Source organism: Mangifera indica, chromosome 4 (assembly GCF_011075055.1).
Source record: "Mangifera indica cultivar Alphonso chromosome 4, CATAS_Mindica_2.1, whole genome shotgun sequence".
Classification (NCBI taxonomy): domain Eukaryota; kingdom Viridiplantae; phylum Streptophyta; class Magnoliopsida; order Sapindales; family Anacardiaceae; genus Mangifera; species Mangifera indica.
The window spans coordinates 21341612-21366612 of NC_058140.1; the positions used below are offsets into that span (position 1 = coordinate 21341612).

The window sequence follows — 25001 nt, forward strand, 5'->3', positions numbered from 1 at the left end:
GTAATCTTTACAGAATTATGTTGTTGATTGATTTATATCTTACTGTATCCCCACGAAGCTGTCAGGAAAGACACTTATCTCTCACAAACTAATTTCCATCTTGGTCCAAGCCACAATACTAATACTAATACTTCTGAAATGAGTTGGGCCTGAGATGGCTTAATCCCTGGTTTGAAACCCCAATCAAGTTTTAATACACTACACTACTAAAGAAAGATTTATATATATATTTTTTATTTTTACTATTTACATTTAAAATTACCCAATTATACAATTTATTGCCAACAAATAAAAACACAAAAAATGGGTCCAAATAACATCCTTCAAAAACGAGTCCAAAGAATCTTATCCATAACCACCATCACTGTTCATGTTTTAAAAAACAACAATTCTAAAAAGAAAAAACTCAACTTTGACTGATATATGCTGTAATAAAACCTAAATCACGGAAGTTCTGTGTCACTTAGGAAGTGCAGAGGGCTTTCTTTTATGGGTGGTTGATTGGTTTCTCCAGCGAACTTTGTCAGCCTATGTGGCTTTGCCCTGGTGCCCTTTCTTAAATAAGAAAAGGCAAAACCCCCATCCAAGTCTTCAAAAGAACATGTCCCTTCTCAAACCCAAAAAGCACACACTTAACAACTCAAATCCAACATCTCTTTTTATGTATTTAGACGCATAAGCATCTTTGTTCTTGTCTCTGTCACTAACTCCTCTCAAACTCAGATGGCTCTTGTTTGCAAACTTTCCCTTTCTTCTGCTTCTTCTTTCTCTTTTGCAGACACAAAACCTTTCACTTCTATCAATCCGATCACCATTTCTTGTTCTTTGCGTTTTGAAAGTTCTTCTTCTTCTTCGCCTTTCACTGAGAAATACTCGTTAGAAAGATACCAAAGGGACAGTTGGCTTTATAATGTTAAACAACAAGAACCCAATCTTGTTCTATCTCTTCTGACCCAGAATCCATGAGACAAAACGACATCGCCTTGCAGCTACCGGAGTTGAAAAATCTGCTTCAGGTATTGAGAGAGAAGCGCGAGGAGAACTGTGGTGATGGTAAAGGTGAAAAATGCGGGCCAGGGAATGTGTATTTGGTAGGGACGGGCCAGGTGACCCTGAATTGTTGACTGTTAAGGCAATGAGAGTGATACAAAAAGCTGATCTTTTGTTGTATGATAGGTTAGTTTCAAATGATGTTCTTGATTTGGTGGGTCCAAATGCCAGACTTCTATATGTTGGCAAAACTGCTGGTTACCACAGCAGAACCCAGGTAAATAAAAAAGACACAACTTTTTGCTTGATTAATCTGGAAACTTCAATTTTTGTAGTGTTTTTTTTATGAATTGAGAAATTGTTGTATCATTTTATTACAAATTTGGTTTTTGAGTTGTGTTGGTTTCTTGTCGAGGGGGAAACGAATCATGTGTGGATGGTACTGTTGCAGGAGGAAATACATGAATTGCTTCTGAGTTTTGCTGAAGTTGGAGCTAATGTTGTGAGACTGAAAGGAGGTGATCCACTGGTAAGTTTCTGTTTATAGAATTTAATGAAATTAGCTTTGTATTGAAATGCAATGTGCTGTTTGGTAGGGCATTGTGTGAAGGATATTGTTGGAATGTATAGGTATTTGGAAGAGGTGGAGAAGAGATGGATTTTCTGCAACAGCAGGGAATTCAAGTGAAGGTTATCCCAGGTATAATGAAGTCCATTAGTTTCTGTAATTTTTTGAAATAATAAGGCTATGTTTAGCTGTCTCAGTTTTAGGTGGAAATTTTTCACCATTGTGCATGGAGTCACAATCACTGTAGGATTAAGATTAACTGAAATTGCCCTTAACGTTTTAACTTACATCTATTTAGCAAATTTTTAAGTTAATTATAAATTTGTGAAATAGCTTTCAGTTTCTGTAAAATAATATGGATTTCTGGTTAAGGGATTTACCTTGCTGCTGCTTTCTGCTGATTTTTTCATGGTTTGGTAAGAAACTAACGTCTGTCACACAACTCGTGGAGATTCATTTAGACATTTAACATTTAAGATGCAAATGATATAACGCTTTTCTTAATTTTGTAAAATCTTTTCACAAAATCAAGAGTTTTCTTTCAATGTATCCTGTATTCACATATTGGTAAACACATGATAATACTCTCAACTTCTTCCATTCTGATAGTGCCCTAACCTTTGCATTACTGCTGTATGTAGTTGACTGATCCTGTGGGGAAATAATTTTCTTAGAAGGCAATGAATTCTTTTTTCTGGCTCAATGGTGTAATTATTGTATTTGTTATTTTGCAGGTATCACTGCTGCCTCGGGGATTGCAGCAGAGCTAGGGATTCCATTAACACATCGAGGTGTTGCAAATAGTGTTAGATTTCTCACAGGGCACTCAAGAAAGGGTGGAACAGATCCTCTGTTTGTCGCTGAGAATGCAGCAGACCCTGATTCAACCTTGGTTGTTTATATGGGCTTGTCAACCTTCCCTTCTCTTGCCCTGAAGTTGATGTGTCATGGTCTACCATCAAATACACCAGCTGCTGCAATTGAGAGAGGAACAACACCTCAACAGCGTGTGGTAAGCATGATTCCAAGTTTTGTGCATGCATGCGTCTGCACTTTTGTGCAATGTATGTGCTTGTGTGTGTTCATTCTGTGCAGTTTTTCAATTATGTTGGTTCTATTGTATTCACATGTTTCAAATTTGAAGCTAGTTTCCTAATTTCTCCTCCTGAGCTTAGTCCTGCTGAGCATGTTAAACTCTTCTGTTTTCTTTCATTTCAAACACTTAAGTTAAATGATTCCCTTTTTTTCACAGCATTTGTCCTGTGTATGCTTGATAATTTGACTTCATTTTATGAATCCCTTGAACCATGTGTTATTACCACACAAGCAATGAACTCATCAAGCTCTGTTTGAAAAAATGTATTCAAAAGATATGAGTGTGATGATATGATTTGAGGTTCAAATCCTCCTAAGTGCATAATTAATGAACTATACGTGGGAAATTTGATGAAAAGTTATTACTATTCATGTTGCTTATTTTGGCATAGTGTGAAACTTGATTGAAAGAACTACAAAGCTTTTGAAAACAGCAACTGAATTAATAAGTTATTATGTACATAGTGGCAAACAGTTGGAATCAGGTTCCATTGTAAAAAATAAAGTAGAAGAGTTTCTTTTGATGTGGGTTTCAAATGCTTCTTCATCTTTATGAAATGTCCCATTATTGATTAGATGCAAAGATGATACTAATTAAGGCGATTGATTTGATGCAATTATTTTCTGTTAGAAGATTTAAGCTTCAACCTGAAGCAACTTTTTCAGGGATGTACCTTTACAGACCATTGTGAATTTTTCAAAGTGTTTTCCTTTTGTTGGTGATGATGGTTTACCTGCTTTTGCAATTATGTAGGTTTTTGCAGAACTGAAGGATCTTGCTCATGAAATTACATCAGCAGTATTGTTATCTCCAACATTGATCATCATTGGCAATGTTGTTTCACTTTCACCATTTTGGCCGTATTCTTCGAAAGAAGTGCCTTGTTTAGCTAGAGCTAAATAGAAATATTCAAGGTGCACAGACTGGTCTTCTGCTGTCTAATATTGGTTTTTAGCTAATGACACCTTCCATTGTTCAAATTCAACCAGACAAGTTCCATTGTTGCCTGATAAGTTGTCCTGCGGTTAAGTTTGATGCTGCCCTAAATATGGATTCACACCTTTTTCTGGTATTTATCATGAGATTCTGAGAACTGTTGGGAATGAGGTGCACTGGACATACAAGAATCTTGTTCAGTGCCCCAAATAAATCAGACTTTCGGAGTGAAGTCTTGATTAAATTTTTCACAGAGAGAATTAAAAAACAAAGCCTTGTCACTCCCAACCTTCTGTATTGGATTTGTTTGAATTAAGAACGGTAGCTATGAGTAGAAGTTTTGTAACATGAGCCTGAATCTATACCATTGTAATTTATTTAGGCATGTTACTATTCAATTGTTTTTCATCTGTATTCTTGTACGTGACTCTACCTGATGCATAATATGCTAGAAAAAAACAGCGGAAAGAAACTTCTAGATTCACATTGTAAGCAAATGGTAAATTTGGAAAAATAAAACATTTCCCATATAATCAACGTTATATTTCTGAAAAAAAAATCTTAGAGATATCATCCACAGGGGGATAACAGTGTGGTCCAAAAGGGTTCCTATCATTTTCCTTGAAAGAGAATTGGCTTAAGCAGCAAGCATTTATAGGTAAATGGAATTAGATACAAATAACTGGATGCTTTTAATGTTTTACAACGTTTTATAAAGGCAAGCATTACAATCAATCACCATTTCTTTCTCCTCTCTAATTTCTGTAGTGTTGGGTATATGCTTAACCAGGCTCTTTAAAATATCTGCCTGTGCCTCATGTATACTGGAAAGTGGGAACTGCCAAAACAAACAGGACAGGAAACTTTTGCAGAAAAAAGTAGAATTGATTGTTGACTGAACATTGAAAAGGAGACCAAAACTTAAAACTGGCAACAGTCTGGCATTTGAGCCTCCGTGGCAAAGAAAATTCTCATGATTCAAAATCCACGGAGCAGGGGGGGACCTCTTTAACTTTCTTCCAAATATAGATTCCCATTTTTCTTTCCCTCACTTAAAATTTGCGCCGATTGCCCCGGTTCACTAAAAACCAGAACATCAAACTGAATTGAAATTGCTTTATTATACTTTTGTACATGTATACATCTGTGGTACATAGATATGATACAGACTGAAATGGGGCAAGAAGAATCTATCCATGTAGAAAAAAAAGAGTCCTATAAAGAATTAAAGAATGGTATCCTATAGAATATACATACAAGAATCAATGTGAATGCTCTACTTGAGGAGTGTGCAGGCTGAGATCACTTATTTTGCAATAGCGGTGTAGAGAAAACTCATTGCCCTGAAAACCACAGGTATATAGTTTTCACAAGGCTCAAGTTCATGGTATTTGCTGAAAAGTTTTAAACTTTTTGTAGTGAAGAAATCTGCTGTGTGTGTGATCTTGTTGTGAATGGAAGCCTTTAAGCCTTTGAAATTGGATCACAAGTTGGAATGAGAGTGTGTATCATTACACATACACTCCGGCACAGGATACTTTGTAACATCCCTTCCAGCTTTACTTGATCTGAGTTCTGGTTGTCCCCAGGATTCGCTGTGCAACTCCTTTATGATCCTGTTGAACTCTGTTTCAGGAAGAGAGGAGCTTAGGAAATAAGGGAGCATGTGTCTTTTGTTCGGGGTAATATACTTCTTGTGCCCTGCATATGCTCGGTGTCCCTGTATCAACAGACAAAACAAATATTAATTTAGAGACATAAGATAATGTTCTAATCCAGACTTGTATCACTGACAATGCTGAAAAAAGAATGATGATGTTGACTATACCTGGATCACGTGGCCCATATTTCCTCCATGAGAAGGCATGAAAACGTCACTATTCTCAGAGACAATATAGTCAAGGGCAGCCATGAAGGAAGCTTTGTTTGCAAATGGTTCTAGCTCACCAGGCATAGCAAGATCTTCCTTATTGTAAAAATGGGGAAATTCTCTAGTTAATGGCAGTAGGGCTTCTTTCCCACCCAGAGGTTGCCCTCCTGCCCAAAAGATTTTGGCACTCTTTGGAGCTCCAAGGGCCTTAAGCAACCTAAAAAATCATAACACATAATCAAATCTACAGTCATCAAATAATTAATAGATGAAATAAGGAAAAAAGTTATCCATTTGAAAATTTTGAGCTACTTATGTTGATATACAAATATCCACAGTCTCACCTGGTCACGTCCACGGCATTTAAGGGGCAGAGACCAGCAAGCTTTCGCTTATGGTAAGTCATGTTTGATTTAGCAGTTAAGAGCTCTGGCCTTTGTTTCCTCTCATTATTTATTATTTCATCAAACTCAGGGCTCAAACCTGGAAGGCAACCAGTTCTCACCCAAACATCCTTCTCCATTCTTAGATGAAGAGCAAGGTAGGGTCCTTTGCTCCGCATCCTCTCTGCAAGTGTGTTACCAAGTTCCAAAATTGGAGGGGCAAAACTCAATGCATGAAAGGCCACCTGAGGTCAAACGAAGACAATATCAATAACCTTCGATGATTTTTGAAGAACAATAGACTGAACATCTCAACTGTACACTCGACAGAATTCCACCCACAGCAAAGAAACATAACAAGAATTTGATACCTTGCAGCGGAGTTTCTGAAGATCAGAAGGGAGATCTTTAGAGAGCCTCGAATCCAAACCACGCAGGAGCAGAACCCCATCCCTGTTGAGCTGCAATAACAAAGAGGAGACATGGATAATTCTTGTTCTTAACATAGAAGATGAAACAAAGGACAAATGAAACAGTGGACTGTACAACCAGTTTATTCTAAACACAGATTGGTCAATAAGTTCGTTAGTTTAAGACAATATTTTCAGTTTATTGATAACATATTCCATTAATCCACCCGACAATCAAAATCACTAAATATTAATTTGACTATATTCATTAATTCAGCAAGAAATGATCTTATGTTGAGAAGTGGCTCATCTCCATAATAAAACAGACACAAAAAGACAACATTTAAGGACATTTCCATGATACAACAGCTGTAAAGTAAACTAATTGTTGACACATTCTTAATAAGCTTCTTCAGTTTAATGTTAAACCTGGCTTAGGAAACAATTAAGGCCACTGATGAATCCTAACCATTAACTAAAATATTTTCAGTACTGAACTTGCAAGAGAACCCAACCATGTAAAGAATAAATGAACAATCAATCTCACCCTCCTAAGATAACGTGCACGAATCCATTGAGGAGAAACATGAAGTGGAGTTCGTTTCTCCTCTACTGGCCTTGTCATTATATGAGTTGAAGGTAATGAAGAAACTATTCTTACATCATTGGCAAGAACCTTCTTGAAATGCTTCAAATCAAATATATCAGAGAATTCGCTGCAGCCATCAAAAGGATACGCCAAAAAAAGCTATTCAATCGTTAATACAAACCATAAGCAAACATTCATAAATTATGAGATAATGAAATGTTAGGATGTTTAAATGTGCTATTTTTTCTTTTACCTCTCATCTCCCCAAATGACATTGACTTGCAAAATGGGAACAACAAGCGCAGCACCAAGAATCCTAGCAATGACCACAGCATCAACAATTTGATTTCTTTGCTGATTCATGCCACCTGAGACTACTACTAATAAATATTTTCTTCTGTTCTTTATAATCGCTTCAGTTTGCTTCTTATAATCTCTAGTAAATCGCAAACATGGCTTGTACCCCATCCCATCTGGCTGTTTCCAAAATTCAGTATCTTCATCTGACTCCGAATACCCATGTGTAATCAATGCTTGTGGTTGATTCACACCTTTCGAAACCTTATTATTCTCAATGTTTGAAACCGCACCCAACTCACTTAAAAACTCATCTTTGAAAGTGTTTTGAGCATGGTTTTCACCATTTGAAGCTAAAGCTAGAAGGGGTTTTGTATACCCTTTTGAAAAAGAGTTGTGCTGTTGAGTTATGAAACAAGGGTATGGAGAGAAAGGGATCAAATAATCAAGATCGAAACCGAGCTTTAACATTCCAAAAAGGCCAAAAATAAAGAGAGTTAAAAACCAGAACTTGGTGCTCTTGTAAGAGGTCGGAGAAAAGAACCTCTTGGTAAAGCTGGGTTTGGAAGATTTTTTAGGTGAAACAAGAAGAGATTGCAGTGAAGAAGACGATAAAGTGTTTATTACTTGAGAAGGCACTGCTATGTAGGAAACCTTCTTTGTTTTAACCATTTTTACAAAACTAAAACAAGCAACAAACTTTTCTTCCTTCACTTTAGGATTTATAGTTTTCTAAATGACAAAGAGAAACGTTGAGCTAGAAGAGAAAAAGGAGATTTGGGTGCGGAAGCCGGGAAGGTGAAGGCTAATGACTTGTGTACGCGTTCTTAAAGAGGAGAGGAGACGTTCAATGGCAGAGCCAGAGTTCTGGTTATTAGTTTTTATTTTTTTTTTTTCCTAGTTCTAGAACCTTTAACTATTAACACAATTAATAATAATATTTATTCAATTATATTTTAATATCTGAGGTGTATAAATTAATATATTTGAGATTTCGAATTTGGATATTGTGTTGTGTATTTTAGTTATCATCAATGAGAATAATATATATCACATTGATTGGCTTATGGAATACCAAGAGGAAGAAGGAGAAGTGTTTTATTGGTGTTTTAAGGGTATTTTTAATAATAAGATAGGTTAGGTTAGAGTCAAATTTATTTAAATAAAAATATAATTCCATTTGAATTAATAAATTTTAAAATTTTGAAATTATTTATTTATTTATTTACTTAATAATATTATTTAATTTGTTAAAGAGATTATTTATTTTTTCAAAAATACTTCATTTTATTAATAACTTTTTAATAATATTATTTATTAATTTGATTAAACTCAAATTTGAAATAAATATTATAGTTTCAAATCTTTTTATTTCATTAATATTTTCGTATCAAAACTTATTTTATTGTCAATTTTTATTCTTTTTTGATAATTTTCTTTTCTTTTTCTTTTATTAACCCTTCTTTTTCTCTAATAACATTATATACTAATAAATAAATGAGTGAAATATAAACTGGTTATTGTTTAAAGGGGCTTAAATTCAGAAATAATAATAATAATAATAATAATTGTAGGGTTAAAATTTTGAAAGAGATAAGGAATATATGATGAAACGACATAAATCTCGAGAAGAAGTTGTCGTTTAGTGGGTACGGCTAGTTGGAACAATAAAACAAACAAACAAACGGCAGGACAAGTTAGTGAGCATGTGAGCCTGCTTCCTTTCCACCATTCATGTCTGCCTTCGCCTATTCCCCTCCTCTCCTGCCCCTTAAGGCTCTAACCCTGAGCATATTATTCCTTTTTCCTCTCCCAAGTATCTACTCCTGCCAGCTGGCATCCACTGACATGCTGGCAGCTTCTGCTGACGTGTTCGACAGTGACTTCTCTTTCTTTATCTGCCAAGTGGGTTTTGTCATTGCTATTTTGCCTGGCCTTGTGGGCTCTTAGCCATTGCATTGCATTGCATTGCAATTGGTTGGTTGATAACAGGTCACACAAGTCCAGGAAGGAATTATTTACCCTGAAGGAAATTATATTAAAATATAAATAGAAATTTGAAGAATTAACTAGCAGTGTGTTTGTGTTTGTGTTTGTTGAAGAATGAGTAGTAGTAGGTAAGGGGGGGGGATGAGGCTTGTTGGTTAAGTGATTATTATTAATGAGTAAAAAATCTATTGGAAATGGGGAAAGATGATGATGTTGATTGAGTACTGAATGTGGGGAGGGGATGAAGACGATGACAAGGCTTCTTCCTGTGTCCTATTTATTTCCATGAAATGATATGAGGTAGCGTCTCAAATTAAAATACAAATTAACTTCACCCTTCAGTCCAGCTGTTTATGGTGTCAGCTATTGCTTTCTTTTTTTTTTTTTTTTTTTTAAATTCTTCTTATTCATTGGCCTCCTCCCTCAAACAAAAGTCACCACTTTCCCTCTCTCTTTCTTTCTCCTCATTCAATTCAATCATCAATGGCGTCTGGGTCCCCTCCTTCTGACTCTTCCAATACCTTAATTTGTTTTTATCTCTGTGAGTGATTGTTTTTTAACTGGTTCTATTTCTTTTGTTTTCTGGGTTATTTTATAATAATTTTGTTAAGGTTAATTTCAATTATTATTATTATTATTGTCTAGGCAAAGAGAATTATCATTACTTTTTTCTAATTAACTTGAGTTTTAGATGTAATGTTATATAATAATATTGTATATATTGTTGATGTGGATTATTAGTTTTGGCATTTTAATCATCTTTATCCATGGACAATAATACCAATGGAGCTATTAAAATTGATCCTGCCATGCCATGCCATGCCATGCCATATAGGTATAGCTTATATATATGTATTACAGGTGGGACAAATTATATATCAATTCCAACTCCAAATGAATGATTTTTCAAACTAAATGGACCCATCACATTCACAGCTTAACAAATTCAATTATGTAGGTGGGTTTAGGTTTTTAATCAAAATCATCAATTAATTAATACATGGATTATTTGGTGAAAGTGGGTGTACTAATCGTAATCAAAATGGTTGGATATTTATTTTTGCCACTTTGTGCTTTTTGGGTTCGATGATATATATACATATCATTATAATATATATATGATTCAACCATTCTGACTGACCATGTACATCTAAGTCTTAAGAAATTGGTAACAAGGCAGTGCAGTGCAGTGCAGCAGGTACAATTATTTATTTAATTATGACCCTAATCAAGATTTGTCATCAATCAGTATCAAATCAAACAATTAACCAATCTTATTAATTATAAAGTCAAAAACTTGTCTTTGAAGAATAGTAGGTATATTGGCTGAAATTGTTGTTGAATTTGTCACACTTCACAACTTATATTATAGAATAGAATAGAATAGTAGTTGGATTGGATTGAATCAATTTATACATTTAATTTCTTATAATGTAATTTATTTAGTAGTATTGTTTTAATTAAAAAAAAAAAGAAAACGATTACATCAAATATTTATTTAAAAACTTAAATGAGTTTTGATCTTATGCTCTCAACTTTTCCATGCAATGCAATGCAATGGAAGCTATCAATTAATGACTTTGGTAGGCTACTGGTCTGGGGGAGGGTATAAGAAAAAGATAATAATAAGTCATTGGCTGGGCATGTGCGAAACTGAGATGTCGTCTGTCAAATTGATGAGTGAAATTAACTTCCCATAATGTTGTGGTTTATTTGTGTCCCACTTGAACTTTGATGAAACAATTATTATACTATACTATTAAAGTTTGAAAAATTTTAATTTTATTTCTTGCTATTCACTTTCATTAATAATGTTTCATTCTTAAATACTTATTCTACACTTTACATTAAAATTTCAAAACCACCTTTAATATTTAATACAAATAGCAAATTATTAATAATTTAAAAACTTCTCATTTAAACTATTAAAAAATAACAAGACTCTGATCAATTTAAAAATTATTAATTCAACCCTTAATTTTAGAAATTTATAATCATTGATAAGAAAACAATTAAATTGATCATGGTAGAAAGAAGGTTGTCCTCAACAGAGATAAAAGAGACATGATCACAACAAATAGAGGAAGAAAAGGTAGGCATAATCACTAAATATAATAAAATTCAAATGATTAATGCACGATAGGAAAATTGAGATGAAACATGGTCTTCAATAACAACAAGAGAGATATCAACATTGTTAAAAACTAATATGACTTTTTTGTGATCGATTGAGATCAGATTGACAAGAAAAGAGACAACTATGACTAGAAGAGACAAATAAGAGGGGAAAAGACAAACATAAACAATAAAGTAAAAAATAGAAAATAAAAAGAGTAAAAGATAAAAAATAAAATAAAGAGAATAAGGAGGAAAAGAGAGAAAAAAAAATAAGGAAAAAAATTGAATTATTTATGCAAAATGATCATTCTAGCCTTCTACTTAACAAATTTAACAAGGAAAATGGATGATGGGTGAAAATTGAAATTTTCAAACTTGAAGGATGGGAAGTTAATTCATCAAAAGTAGGGTGAGACATAATTATTTTGCTTTTATTAAAAGTTAAAATAAATAAGCCAAAGGATGATAATTTCCCACCCAAGGTTTAATGAAAAGACAAATTCTCACCAATTAACTTTTAAAAACTCAAATATCCACCTATTTATTGTTATGAATAGGGATAAAATTGTTATTTAATTAAAAATACTAAAAAAATAAAATACTATCACATTTTTCCTCTACTCAAGGTTTAAAAAAATGCCATTTTCTCCTTAGGGTTTCATTCCTCCTCCGACGACATTCTTCGGCTGACCTTCTGTTTATCGGTGCTCCCTCTAGCCTCCATGATGAAGATGCCTTCATGAAAAGGGCACGAAGATGACAATTGAAAGCGACATTGTCGAAGATCCGTCGCATAATGGATCGTTTGGAAGTAACATCTAACACCAACAATCTTTGACTAAGATTTAGAGTTTTAGACCAGGAGGAAGAGAGAAGTTGGAAGGAAAAGAGAACACAATCAGAGACGACAAACTCCATTATCTCTGGTGATAGTTTTAAAACCCTAGGGAAAAAATGTGATTTTTCAAATCCTCATTGAAGGAAATCAGATTTATAAACTTAGGGGGAAATAAATTATTTTTTATTTTTTATAAAATGATAATTTTATCCCTATTCATAACAATAAATAAGTGGGTATTTGAGTTTTTAAAAGTTAATTAGTGAGAATTTATCCTTTCATTAAACTTTGGGTGGGAAATTGTCCTTTGGCCAATAAATAATGCAGTTGAGTTGTGGAGTGTCTGGCGGATAGTGAAGAAGCCACCAAGTTTTTTCATACATTTAAGAGCCTGTGTTTTGATTAATGCCAAGCACGAGAAAAGACAGAGAAGCCTAAACCAAACACAAAATTTCACAATATATCAAACGAAATCACCACGCCATCTCTCCCAATTCCTTACGTTTTGGTACTTCCTCTTTTGGATAATTTTGCATTTCGCCCGATTCTAAGTATGTGTTAAATGTAGGACTGGATTCGAGCGAGTCAAGACATGAATTAATTTGAGTTTGATTTAAATCTTAAATGACTAATTTAAACTTATTTAAACAGGTCAAAAATGTCGTTAGATGTTGTTTACATATAAATAGTATTATTAACAAAATAAATATTATTGTATGAAGAGATATAAGCCAAACAATAGTCAAATTAAGGCTCCAAATCGAATTTGATTTGAATCTAGCCAAACACACTAATATAATCCAGCCCTAGTTAATTGGGTTTCATTATATTATGTTTGAATGTAAACAAGGGATTCCACAGATCCAAAATATGATGTTTTAGAGGCATCATGTGACTTGAAACTGAAGAAAAAATAATTAGTTTAGGTTACAACATGAAAGAAGACAGGAGATATTGTGGGCACAACCACTAATAAAAGAGTAGTGGTTGTGACATTGAAGAATGCCACAATACTGCATAGCCAGTAATCTCTATCCTCACAACATCACCGTTGATTAAATCATTCAGTTTTCAACATATATAAATTTTTCTGTCAAAGTGTTTGGGTATCACCCATGTGGAAATTGGAATCCAATGGTGAGCTTCTGACAGATCATACAAATAAACAACTCTCCGAAATCTCCATGCATGACATATATTTTAAGCTATTCTTGCTGTGACTAGTCGTACTTGGTGGACAGGCAAAAAATCACAAATTCATATGCATTAGATTGGGAAGCTGTTGTTCTTGATTATTAATAATGCCCAACAAATGGAATCAACATGTATCATGTTTGTGCTTTCTTGCTGATAATGAGGAGGAAATACATGAGGTGGGTCACTTGCTTGGCACTTGTGTTCATGATATGTACAAAACTTGCAATAGCAATAGCAAGCACAGCTGTGTTGATCAATAATGAAAGCAAAAAAGGATTGGATTTTCATGTATGGAAGTTTATGTTGTTTCTGATTTCAATGAAGGGTTTTGCTTTATTTATGTAAATGACATGATTTTGAGCAGCTTGTGGCTGCGGTAAGGCTGATAGAGGGATGTTAACCTATTGATTTTGTTAATTTGAACGTGGAAATGGTGACTCATATCAGCCTTACAAGATCAAAGATTAAGTATTACGAAAAGGACTCTTTATTGTTGTCACATTTCATGGCTTTCATCAGTCAATTATTTTCTCTGTAAGTTATGTTTCTATATTTCATTTTTTTCTTAAGATATCCATGACTTGAAAATCAAGTCACATAATAGTTTTTACCTACTAAATTATTGAAGAAGAATTCATTAACAAGTCTCCATAACTTTGGCTTAATTTTGCACAAATTTGTTTTTCAATTTCATGTAAGTATACTCTAACTAAAATGAGTTAGTGAAGAAGGCCTAATTTTATAATTAGAATCACAAATTCATTCATTAGCGATATAAAATATTATAAACTTTGTAACACTTTTAAACAAATTTAGTATCGATAAAATACATAAAAATGTCAAATATATATAAATATTTCACGTCTTTGGATGATATTAAAACAAAATTAGTTAAATAATCTGTAAACTTCTAACCCATAAAGACTTTCAAAGCGAATATGAGACATTATCTATTTTAAATCTATACTAACACAAGTTTAGTTTTGGATTTTATGCCATTGTCTTTTAACCTAATACATATATATTTAGTTGTGAGACCTAACCTTTTGGATTGTAATATTTAGGTTCTCGACCCTTACACAACACGAAATATTTCTCATTTTCCACAATGAATTTAGATGAGAAGTGTTGTGTTGGGCCACCCCATATGCTAGTGCTAACTGAAAATGTTTTTGTCACTTGTAATTCAATGTGATTGGCCAAGGTTTAGTACATTTGATATAAAACCTAATAAGGATAGGATAATGTAACTAGCAAGAAATGAACTTACTGAAATCCCAATTGAGGACCAATTTTGTGGAGATGCAACAAGGCACGTGATGATGCTTAGAGAGAAGACGAAGAGCATGTTCTTGATTATTTCCAATCATGGGATGGACATGTTTATGGTGATAAGCAAGAAGAAAGAAATAATGGAGTGGGCCAATTTGAATGGCACTTTTTGATACACAAAGGTGGTCCCCTCATTTTAATGGCTCACATGTAGTGAAATATAATTATTGAACAAAGAACTAGCTATAAAATTTCTAAGCAAATTTCATATTGACAAAACAAGAAAGAAATGCTGAATAGATATATGCATCCTATACCACTTGAGATTGAAAGACAAAGATTCGTTAAATAGTTCTTGAACTTTTACGCTGTCAATATGCATTCAAAGGTTACACTATTAGAGGACAAGAGAAGAAAACTACAAAAAATTTGAAAGGGGAGTGTTTTGAATTGAGGAAGCAATGGCCATGTTTCTTTCATGTGAGTACCGTCTGGTTGCCATGTGTATTTAATTTTGTAGCGTTTTCACTCAAATCACAATCCCATCTTCTAATTAATCTTTAAAGAGATGTGGCTAGCTTCTGCTGCCCTTCATCTTCGTACCATGGTCAAATTGAATTATTCAAAATACAACAAAAAAGGAGGCTGATAAAGTGAAGCATTTGCCATTTCAAGGAAGGTTTTGAACCATAAGGCTGAGTTTTTGAACAGAATCCTCTCAAATCAATTCCTTTTCTTAAAATTTGAACAAGAGTTAGAGCTTGTATTCATTTTAGATTGAAAGTTTTCTGGTTATAATTTGGATGACAGCACTGACTTGATAGCTTTCAACGTATATGAGAGAACAAGTCCTGGAAAAGAAAAAAATTAAGGAAATACCAAATTCTATGAGTAGCTAGTAATATCTGAAATCTAGAGCTTTGGAGGCAGCCCTGTGACACTTATTTGTTTCATATTAGGCACCATCCATGTAAGCACTGTTGTCCCAATGTTTTCCTTTTCAATATCCTGTAATCAATCAGGATCCAATTTTACCTTATTAAATCTATTGGTTAACTGTTTCTTCTTGTTATGAAATTTTAGTGAAACTTGATTGTATGGAAGCTTGCATTATGTTTAAATGGTGAGCATATAAATTAACCTGGTAAGTCTCTCTGTAAAGCTTGAGAGCTGCAGCTTGACAAAGAAGTAAATGGACTGCAACATATGGTTCTGTGGCCAAGTTCCTAACCTGGCTATCCATTTGAATTTAGAACCGAACAAATTTAGTTCATGAAATGCCACCCAATTCTTAGCACAGATCACCAAATTCCTTGAGGCAGAAGTTTGTAAAGTTGCTGAAATTAAGGCTGGATTCTATCCAGGCAAAGCCCAAAAAAACCCAACTCAAAATCAGTTCGAATTCAAAATAATTAGCCCGACATTGACGTGGATTATGATCCCCAGTTTTATCTGCCACAAAATTATTCTTAAGAACAGCGACTTAGTCACCTACCAGTGACATAACCAACCTGAAAAATGACATAATCAATTACAAAAACCTGGACGTATCCTAATGAAAGTATCCCATAAGCTTGGTCCTTTGCCATCCATATAAGCTGCTCCTTCATGCTACTAACAAATTATATGTGAGCACACCAGGTATGTAGGCTCTTAATGGTTTAAGAGTTGATAGGGTATTTAACCAGTCTTCTATATTCATCCCTCCATGGATATCCATCATCTTAAGGAGCTGCACATGCTCATCCAATAACCCATATGTTCTTCAAATAATCTAAAATGTAAATAATGCATGTGTTAACTATTCAGTCAGTTCATTCTAATAAGCATTTCTAATTAAAATCATGGAACATCACTGATCGGAGTACAATAAAGAAGCTGTGTTTGTGGAAACGTTAGCTTCCTTTTGAAGAAAGTTTTTGAACCATAAACCAGAGTTTTTGAGTTGTCTTTTCAGGCCGTTTTTGAAGTCAACATAAGTAATTCCAAACCGATAAGTATAACCAGAATCCCACTCGAAGTTATCCAGAAAGGACCACACATAATATCCTCTCACATCAACTCCATCCCTGCATTTATACAAGTAAAAGTCATATCAATTATCCCGGGTTAATATATCTGCTCCAATTAATTGAATGAACAGGCGTGCTCACTTGATGGCCTTTAAGAGAAATGAAAGATGTAAACAATAGTATTTTATCCGCAAAGTATCATTAATGGCTTTGTAAACTGGCCATGAACTGCTATTTGCATCGGCCATTCCTGAAATTATAAACCAATTATAGTAATTTACAATATGAACAGAGTATAACATCTTGGTCCAACCCTCTATTAAGATCTTGTTCATTTTGGACACAACAATCTTGATAGTGGACTGTGACCAGAATGTTACAGAAAGAACAATATTTGAATAACAACTTGTATAAGTAGTAGAATAATTTTACCATTCTCAGTAATGTAAATATAAGGAGGGTCGTATTTTTTCTTTATATGTACCAAGACTTCCCGAATGCCCTCTGGGTATATGTAAAGCCAGCTACTAGAAGTCTGCAAAATTGACCATATCTTTGATGTTTATAATTCAACATTACACAGTTATCTTGAACAATGATGTGTTGTGTGTGAGGCAGAGAGACAAGAAACACAGGATTTTACCGGTTCACCTATGGGAATCCCATTTTTCTCATCTGTGACAGCAGATAACATGTAGCATTAATGAAAGTATGATATTAAAAAATGCAAAATCTTCAGAATTGTTAGCATACACGTGAGATTAACTCGGCTGTCCGTGGTATAACTTGGCTGGCTGCTATTATAGGATGTTACATCTTCTGCATAATATGATGTATAGTAATTTACTGCAACAAAATCAATGGAACCTTTCACCAGCTCAGACTCTGATTTTGTGAATTTGGGCAGTCGATCACCTGCCAAAACTTGCATACACTCTGGGTAAGTTCCATACGTGATGGGATGAAGAAACCTGCAATTATTTAGCTTATAGTTAGTATAAACAATGAAATTAAGGTCAAGAGGAAACTTGAAGTCATCAAACTCACCATCCAATAAAAAAGTCAAAGGATCTAGAGGCAGCCTTCTTACAAGAAGCTGTTTGGAATTTAGGCACTGTCCACCATGTATAAACTGTAATTCCAATCACGCCCTGCTGACTTGCCTGCCAAACATTACATTGTTAATTTAATTATGTATAACCCTCTTAGATGTTGTGTATGAATGAGTATCCTGTTACAATATATATGAGTTCGTGTATTTGTTAATACCAATGCATACAAACCTGATAGTTTTTCTTATACAAATCGACAGCTGTTGCATGACATAGAAGGAGGTGATGAGCCACCAGATAAGGTTCGGTAGCAGAGTTTCCTTCTGGGCAGCTGCCAATGTAGTTTGAACATCGACCAGGTGCATCCTTACCAGTTGCATACCCAGTCAAACTAAATAAATTCGGCTCGTTCACAGTGATCCAGTGCTTCACTCTATCTCCAAATGCTTTGAAGCAAAAATCCACATAGTCAGCGTAATCATCCCTAATAAAGAATTATGTGATTGTGAATAACAGTCTGAAATAATTAATACTAAAAAGTCCCAAAAAAAAGGGACAAAAAGAAAAGACCATTCAGTGACAGGTTAATTATCTTACACAACTTTAGAGCTCAAGAATCCACCATACTCATCCTGGAGAGCTTGTGGAAGATCCCAATGGAATAGAGTCACAAAGGGCTTAATGCCTATACACCATAACAACCCACCGACTTAACAATGTGGAACAAATACAACTTATAACAAGATGAAGAGAAGATTAATGAAACTTCACCATTTATTATGAGGTCGTTGATGAGATTATTGTAGAAATCAACACCTTGCTGGTTGACTCCCCTGTCAATTTTTCCCTCTGCATACAAAGTTCTGATGACAATACCATATGTGTGTGTGTGTATATATATATATATATGAGGCATGCACTTGGAGAAACGAAGTAATTTAATTTACTGGTTTTGATCATACATATGAAATTTATTGATCCTAATTGTGTGCATCCTGATAATGTTTCTTTTGCTAAGAATCTGATACGAACCTTAGGAGAATCACACCTCAAAAGCTAGCTATTGAGATGGGAGAGTCCAAGGTCATATAAACCCCATACTAGTTGCCCATACTTTCTAATGTGGGATCCAAGTCCCATGCCTTACACTTGGGATCCTAACATACCACTATGCTCCGTAGCCCTGGCACCCACGCGGGCTGGCTGTGCGCTAGCTCCCTAGCTAGCCCCGGGCGAACACTGCAATGCCGGCGTCACCACCCGCACCGCACGATTGCAACTGGGAGACATGGTGACGACTTTGATACCAAATGATACGAACCTTAGGAGAATCACACCTCAAAAACTAGCTATTGAGATGGGAGAACCCAAGATCATATAAACCCCACACTGGTTGCCCATACTTTCCAATGTGGGATCCAAGTCCTATATCTTACACTTGAGATCCTAACAGAATCACAGATGGCACCAGAAGAAACATAAATCGATAATTAGGGATATGAGAGGTCATGCAATTTATTGGTAACTTTTGGGAAATGGATACAATCTAAGAACTTATTTGAATCATTCAGAGATATATGATTCATGTATATGTACAATGATAAAGTTGAAGAAATCATCTAACCAGGTAAAATTCTGGACCATGATAAGGAGAATCTGAAAGAGTCCAGACCAACTTCCTTCATCAAAGCAATGTCGTCCTATGACATAATATTTGTCAAATATATTTTCAATTAAATATAATTATCACTAAATAAAAAAGTAAAATAATATGTATAGGATTGAGTATAATTTAGAAAATGTAATTTTATTCTAAAATAAAGTAATGCCGGCCAGATATATGGTAAGGTTATACCTTATAATTCTCATAAAAATTGTCAGCGACATTTCCATTACTGTGATCCAAAATTTTTTCTGTCAAGGCAGCACAGAATGTGAGTAAACTGCAAACTTCAATTGGGAAACAGTAAAATTATGTCTTTTAGGATAATTTGCTCCTCAAACAAAACAAGGAGGCAGAATCCTGAGCCCACCTTGATTCCTTTAATTTAAGAAACCATGATAATCCATTGCATCTTATCTACTTTACAGTCTACCCTTGGCTAGGCATTCTTGTCGTTTACTTCGAATCATTACACTCACCTAATCTTTTTTACTAGTCTTAGTGCTTTAATATTTTATTTCGACTGTTTTCGGAAAGAAAAAGAGACCTGACTGATTAATGGCGAATATATCCCATATGCTCGGTTTCCTGCCTCCTAATTGTGCTGCTCCTTCATACTGAAAGGACAAGAAGAAAGTAAAACAGACTGTTAAAGGTTAATGAATATAATTTTCCTTCTGAGAAACAGCCTGCCTGATAAGCACTCGACCCAGCTCCGAATATAAAATCTGCCGGAAAGCTACTCCGATTGAACGCAGTAGAGCTAAGAACCGGTATCATCAGACCACCTTTACCACATATTAATAAATATACGGAGGCTAGAAGATAATACACAAAAGGATGTTTAAGCACTTGAACTTTCATTTTCCAAATGGCCGGCAGCTCAAGAGTTGTCCGGAACTACTTCCTGTCTCAAATATATAATAACATTACAAGAACAAATATATGTAAAATTTGCAGAAATTAAGCAGCTAAGAGTTGCTCATGTGGCAGCAGGTGAAGTATTCATAACAAAGAAGATGTCAAAAGTAGAACCTTCTTATTACAATTTGGCTATTATAATTAATATAATAAGACTTAGACTTGCATACCCGCGCCTTCAATTTGCAGGTTTAAGTTAAGAGGACAATGATTCTGAATGCCTTTGGTCTCCACGAGGACAAATTATAAGAGAGAGAAACGCAATATCGAGAAGTATGCTTTATTCTCCTCCACTATATTTTTTCAATTGAGTACATAGTTTTGTTATTAGCGAGGAATATTATATGTAAAAAAAATAATATATTATTATATAATTAATTAATTTTAAATTAAAAATAAAATAATATCTAATTATATAGTTATATATTATTATTTACACATAACATTTTAATATATATATATTATATATATATTATTTATGTATATAATTTTATTATTAATATATTAGCTTAAGGACTTGAGACTTTTTTTCCCAGTTTTGATTCTTATATTGTTTTTGTTCCATTTACCTTATAATTTGGATTGATATGATCAACCTCCTTTTATTAGAATAGATCAATCTATTATCAAAATAATATTTGTTTTGTACAAAGATCATGATTTTGCTTTTGATTTTTTAAACTTAAAACTCGTATTGATAATTTAAGAATTAGTAAATATAATTTAATCAATTTTAAATATATATATATAATATATATATATATATATAATAATATTATTTATATATATTTAATCAATAATTTTTTAAAGTTTAATCGATGTAATATTTACTTAGGAGGAGTGTTATATAATTTGTGAAAGCAATATTGCTTGCTCACATATATTTCTATTTTATAATGCAAGAAAGAAGAAGTGAGCTCATGACTAGTGTACACATGCATACGATTGGTACAGAAAAAGACTCTTACATACTCAAATTCAGATTCCAAAACTATATTGTAGTCAATAGTTATATTTACTGTTTTACCAAAAGGCAAGTCACCTTACAGTCAAAACAACCATGCTATATATGTACAAAGCAACTTGTATGAGAAAGAAAGGCATTGAGATGAACTATTGGGGTGGGTTGGTTGAATGATAGTTGAAATTGGCATAACTATTTGTCGGCCAACTAAACACGCTCCTTTTGTAGGTAACATTACCCCTTTGGCTGCCAAACCCCCACATCCAGAGAGCACATGAGAAATGTTGGGTGGTCAATTAAATAGTGCAACATCTTAGATTCAACAGTCTAAAATGTCACAAGATATTATCTACTTAAACGCATAATTTATCACAATTTTGTTATCATCTTCAAATGATATGTTATATACATACTCAATATTTTTACAATATTTTATCGATATGAAATTTGTTTAAATTGTTGTACATAATCTATATGTGTATATCCATAGAATTTCTTCTCAAAAATGTAAATTTCTCAATCACTTATTTGAAGTTAGTCAAGTCATTAAACAGGTACAATGATATTGGATATGTTCAACCATGCAGAGAATAACATAGAAGAGCAATTGATGGCAGTATTTTCTTTTCGGAGAAAATTTTTATACCAAAAAGCAGAATGTTTGAGGTATCTTTTTAGCTTTCTGGTGTATTCCACGTAAATGAAACCAAAACGAACCGTATAGCCTGATTTCCATTCAAAATCATCAAGAAGTGACCATACAGAGTATCCCCTAACGTCAGCCCCCTTCCTGCAAAAGTTCATTCAGCTTCATTAGTTTGTATATATAATTAATCAAAGTCAACCAGCATAGGGGAAAAAAGAATTTAAACTGGAAAATAATTGTAATCAAATGCTCAACGGACTTGATAGCTTGCAGGAGATTTGATAGATGAAGTTGGTGGTATATTATCCTCCTCCTATCTTTGAGTGCTTCATCTACTGGTAATGAACTATTGTTTACGTCTGCCACTCCTGAAAATTATAACCACAGTATAAGTTTTCAACAACTAATCAAGTTTTTGCTTTTCTTTTCCTTTCATTTTGCTCTCGTTATCAATATTTTTACCATTCTCAGTAATATACATGGGAAGGTCGTACTTTTTCTTTAAATACATTACACTTTCTTGTATTCCTCTGGGGTATGAATAAAGCCAGCTAACTCCTGTCTGCAAAAAAATGTTTATACGTTAGAATGAATAATGATAAGTTATAAGAATAAATAAATTAGAAATACTACCTGCTCACCAATTGGAATACCATTTTTCTCAACTGCAACAAGTCAAGTCAATTATATTGGTCAAAAGATATAAATACTAAATATATTCAATTTTTTTTTGAGTTTTGTGCCTACCGGTATTGTTAACATGGCTATCTGTTGTGTAACTTAGAAGGATGCTGCTAGTGTTGGAGTCTTCTGCATACCTTGCAGTATAGTAATTCACTCCAAGAAAATCAAGGGAGCCTTTTATTGAAACAGATTGTTCATCTGTAAAATAGGGCAATCTGGTCCCAACTAAATCTCTCATGGTCTTTGGATAGTCACCATATGTCACAGGATCGACAATCCTAAGCAAATCATGAAAGTTATGGGAGATAATCTTGACATTGCCATATCTAATATGAAGCAATTCGAGCAAGGATCTTATCAGGGCTAGGAAACTAACCAACCAAAATAAAAATCAAGAGCTCGGACGGCAGCTTTTTTGCAAGAAACCGTTTGATATTTAGGTACTTGCCAGCTGGTGTCCATTGCTAGCCCAATTATTCCCTTTTGAGAAGCCTGCAAAGGTATGAACAAAAAACTCATTGTAACACCTGAACAAATTTTATATTGATAAAACATGAAAGAGTTGTTTATATATAAACATTTCATATTATTTGAGGATAATATCTAAAGTTTAGTTAAAAAACTTGTGAGATCCTAATATGTAAAAATAAAACTGTAACGGATAGTGAGTCATCATATTGGACTTGGATGTTACGCTCATGACCATCAAAACTTGGATGAACAAGTACTGCTTGTGACGTACTAACCTGATACTTGAGCCTGTATAAATTTGCTGCAGCTGCATGAGAAAGAATCAGGTGGTGGGTTACTAAATAGGGTTCTGTTCCGGAGTTTCCTTCTGTGCAATTTCCGATATAGTTGGAACAATGACCGGGAGCATACTCTCCGGTTGCATACCCGTTTTTACTAAATAAATTAGGCTCGTTCAAAGTGATCCAGTACTTCACTCGATCACCAAATTCTTTGAAGCAGAAATCAGCATAGTGCCGAAAATCATCCCTGTTTACAAAAGCCAGAGCATACAATTTCAGGAATGTTTGATTAGATTGATTTGGTTACAGGTCTGTTCTAACTTACACAATCTCCGGGCTCAGAAATCCACCATATTCATCTTCCAACGCTTGTGGTAGATCCCAGTGGAACAATGTGATGAAGGGCTCTATGCCTGCTCAAACCGCAAGATGTTAGAGAAGTAGGAGAGGAAGATTGGAGATGATCAAAGAAAAATCACATTGTACCGCTCGATAGAAGCTCATTGATGAGATCATTGTAGAATTTTACTCCTTTCCAATTCACTCCTCGACTGAGTTTTCCATCTAAAGCAAAAATTTCCGTTGGTCAAGATAGTGCCAATCGCAATTAGAGAGCAAATTGAATTTTAGCTAATTGATTTTGGTTTATACAAGTTGGTTTAGGTTGAACTTACGAGGTATTACTCTAGGCCAGGAGATGGAGAATCTGAAAGAGTCTAAACCGATTTCTTTCATCAGACCAATATCTTCCTGCAACATATTATATTTCAATCATTTTTATTAGTTTATTTTCTGTTTGAAGAGATCTTTAAAGGGGTAGATCATTGTTCATTTACCTTACAGAGATAATAGAACTCATCAGCTACATCCCCAGTGCTATGATCTGAAATTTTTTCTGTCAAGATAAATATGTAGTCATGTCTTCTCAAAAGTCATCATAACAAAAGATTGAAATGCATAGTTTGGCATTTATAGACCACTTCTAAGAATACATACGTGAAACTAGCATGAGAAATAAGGTAGAAGAAGAAAAAAATGGCCGCATGGACAGAGTAGTGTGCGCGTCAGACGCAGCCACATATACCATATCTCATAATGAGAGAAAGACGAAAGAAACCTGGATGTTCAATTACAAACGTATCCCAGATACTTGTTTTCCTACCGTCCGCAAATACTGCTCCTTCATACTTAAAATTAACAGAGAAAAGAAATTAGCAAATGCACATTGTTGTTATGATAAATCTTGTTGAGAATGGCATTCAAGCGCAGTATGGTTTACCTGGTAAGCACTTGATCCAGCTCCAAATAGAAATCCAGCTGGAAAACTACTCCGGTTTAGCTTAGTAGAGTAAGGCAATGGATTTGAACTTACTGTGGTGGACAGCAAAAGTGTCAGTAGAAAGAAGAGAAGGAGATATCGAATCTCCATTTCTGATTTTCTTTTTCTCAGCTACCCTGTTAAGTCTAACTAAACTAACAATCTTGTAAATAAGGAAAAGGTTGAGCAAAGTTTGGGCTATAGCGCCCTGGGTTTAATGCTTTAACTTGTTTATAACCAAGGACGTGGTTTTATTTGCCCTTTGTGAAATAAGTCTAGGGTTCACAAGAACTGCATTAGTCCACTATTTTTTAGAAGTTGTCTAAACACTTGAGTCAGTGTACAAGGTCGCTGTGGTGCTCGAGTTTAGGAAGGATTCGAGTCGAAAGGTTGGAGTCCTCGGCTTCTGAATCTGTAAGTTGTACATTTTTCTTAC

The 25001-nt window shown here is 34.2% G+C and overlaps 3 protein-coding genes across 3 annotated transcripts; 1 reads left to right on the plus strand and 2 right to left on the minus strand.

Annotated features, from left to right (window-relative positions):
- Nucleotides 1–435: 435 nt before the first annotated feature.
- Nucleotides 436–3837, plus strand: LOC123212722 (S-adenosyl-L-methionine-dependent uroporphyrinogen III methyltransferase, chloroplastic). The gene is given in 7 exon segments (XM_044631868.1): nt 436–928; nt 931–1095; nt 1098–1267; nt 1442–1519; nt 1621–1690; nt 2293–2570; nt 3408–3837. Coding segments are annotated over 7 exon segments (1116 nt in total). The 5' UTR covers nt 436–723; the 3' UTR covers nt 3558–3837.
- An 849-nt stretch (nt 3838–4686) lies between these two features.
- Nucleotides 4687–8004, minus strand: LOC123212901 (O-fucosyltransferase 20-like). The gene is made up of 6 exons (XM_044632137.1): nt 7096–8004; nt 6801–6969; nt 6215–6304; nt 5805–6088; nt 5419–5677; nt 4687–5310 (listed from the first exon to the last, which is right to left on the minus strand). The coding sequence occupies exons 1-6, from the start codon at nt 7809–7811 to the stop codon at nt 5074–5076; spliced, it is 1755 nt and encodes a 584-aa protein (XP_044488072.1). The 5' UTR covers nt 7812–8004; the 3' UTR covers nt 4687–5073.
- An 8366-nt stretch (nt 8005–16370) lies between these two features.
- Nucleotides 16371–24697, minus strand: LOC123214388 (lactase-phlorizin hydrolase-like). The gene is made up of 26 exons (XM_044634123.1): nt 24527–24697; nt 24365–24434; nt 24084–24142; nt 23922–23997; nt 23734–23811; nt 23573–23660; nt 23242–23494; nt 22872–22987; nt 22559–22773; nt 22445–22476; nt 22274–22373; nt 22071–22179; nt 21718–21955; nt 19974–20180; nt 19828–19897; nt 19473–19531; nt 19242–19317; nt 18389–18466; nt 18215–18302; nt 17849–18101; nt 17613–17728; nt 17319–17536; nt 17209–17240; nt 16998–17100; nt 16707–16815; nt 16371–16622 (listed from the first exon to the last, which is right to left on the minus strand). The coding sequence occupies exons 1-26, from the start codon at nt 24674–24676 to the stop codon at nt 16406–16408; spliced, it is 3210 nt and encodes a 1069-aa protein (XP_044490058.1). The 5' UTR covers nt 24677–24697; the 3' UTR covers nt 16371–16405.
- Nucleotides 24698–25001: the final 304 nt, after the last annotated feature.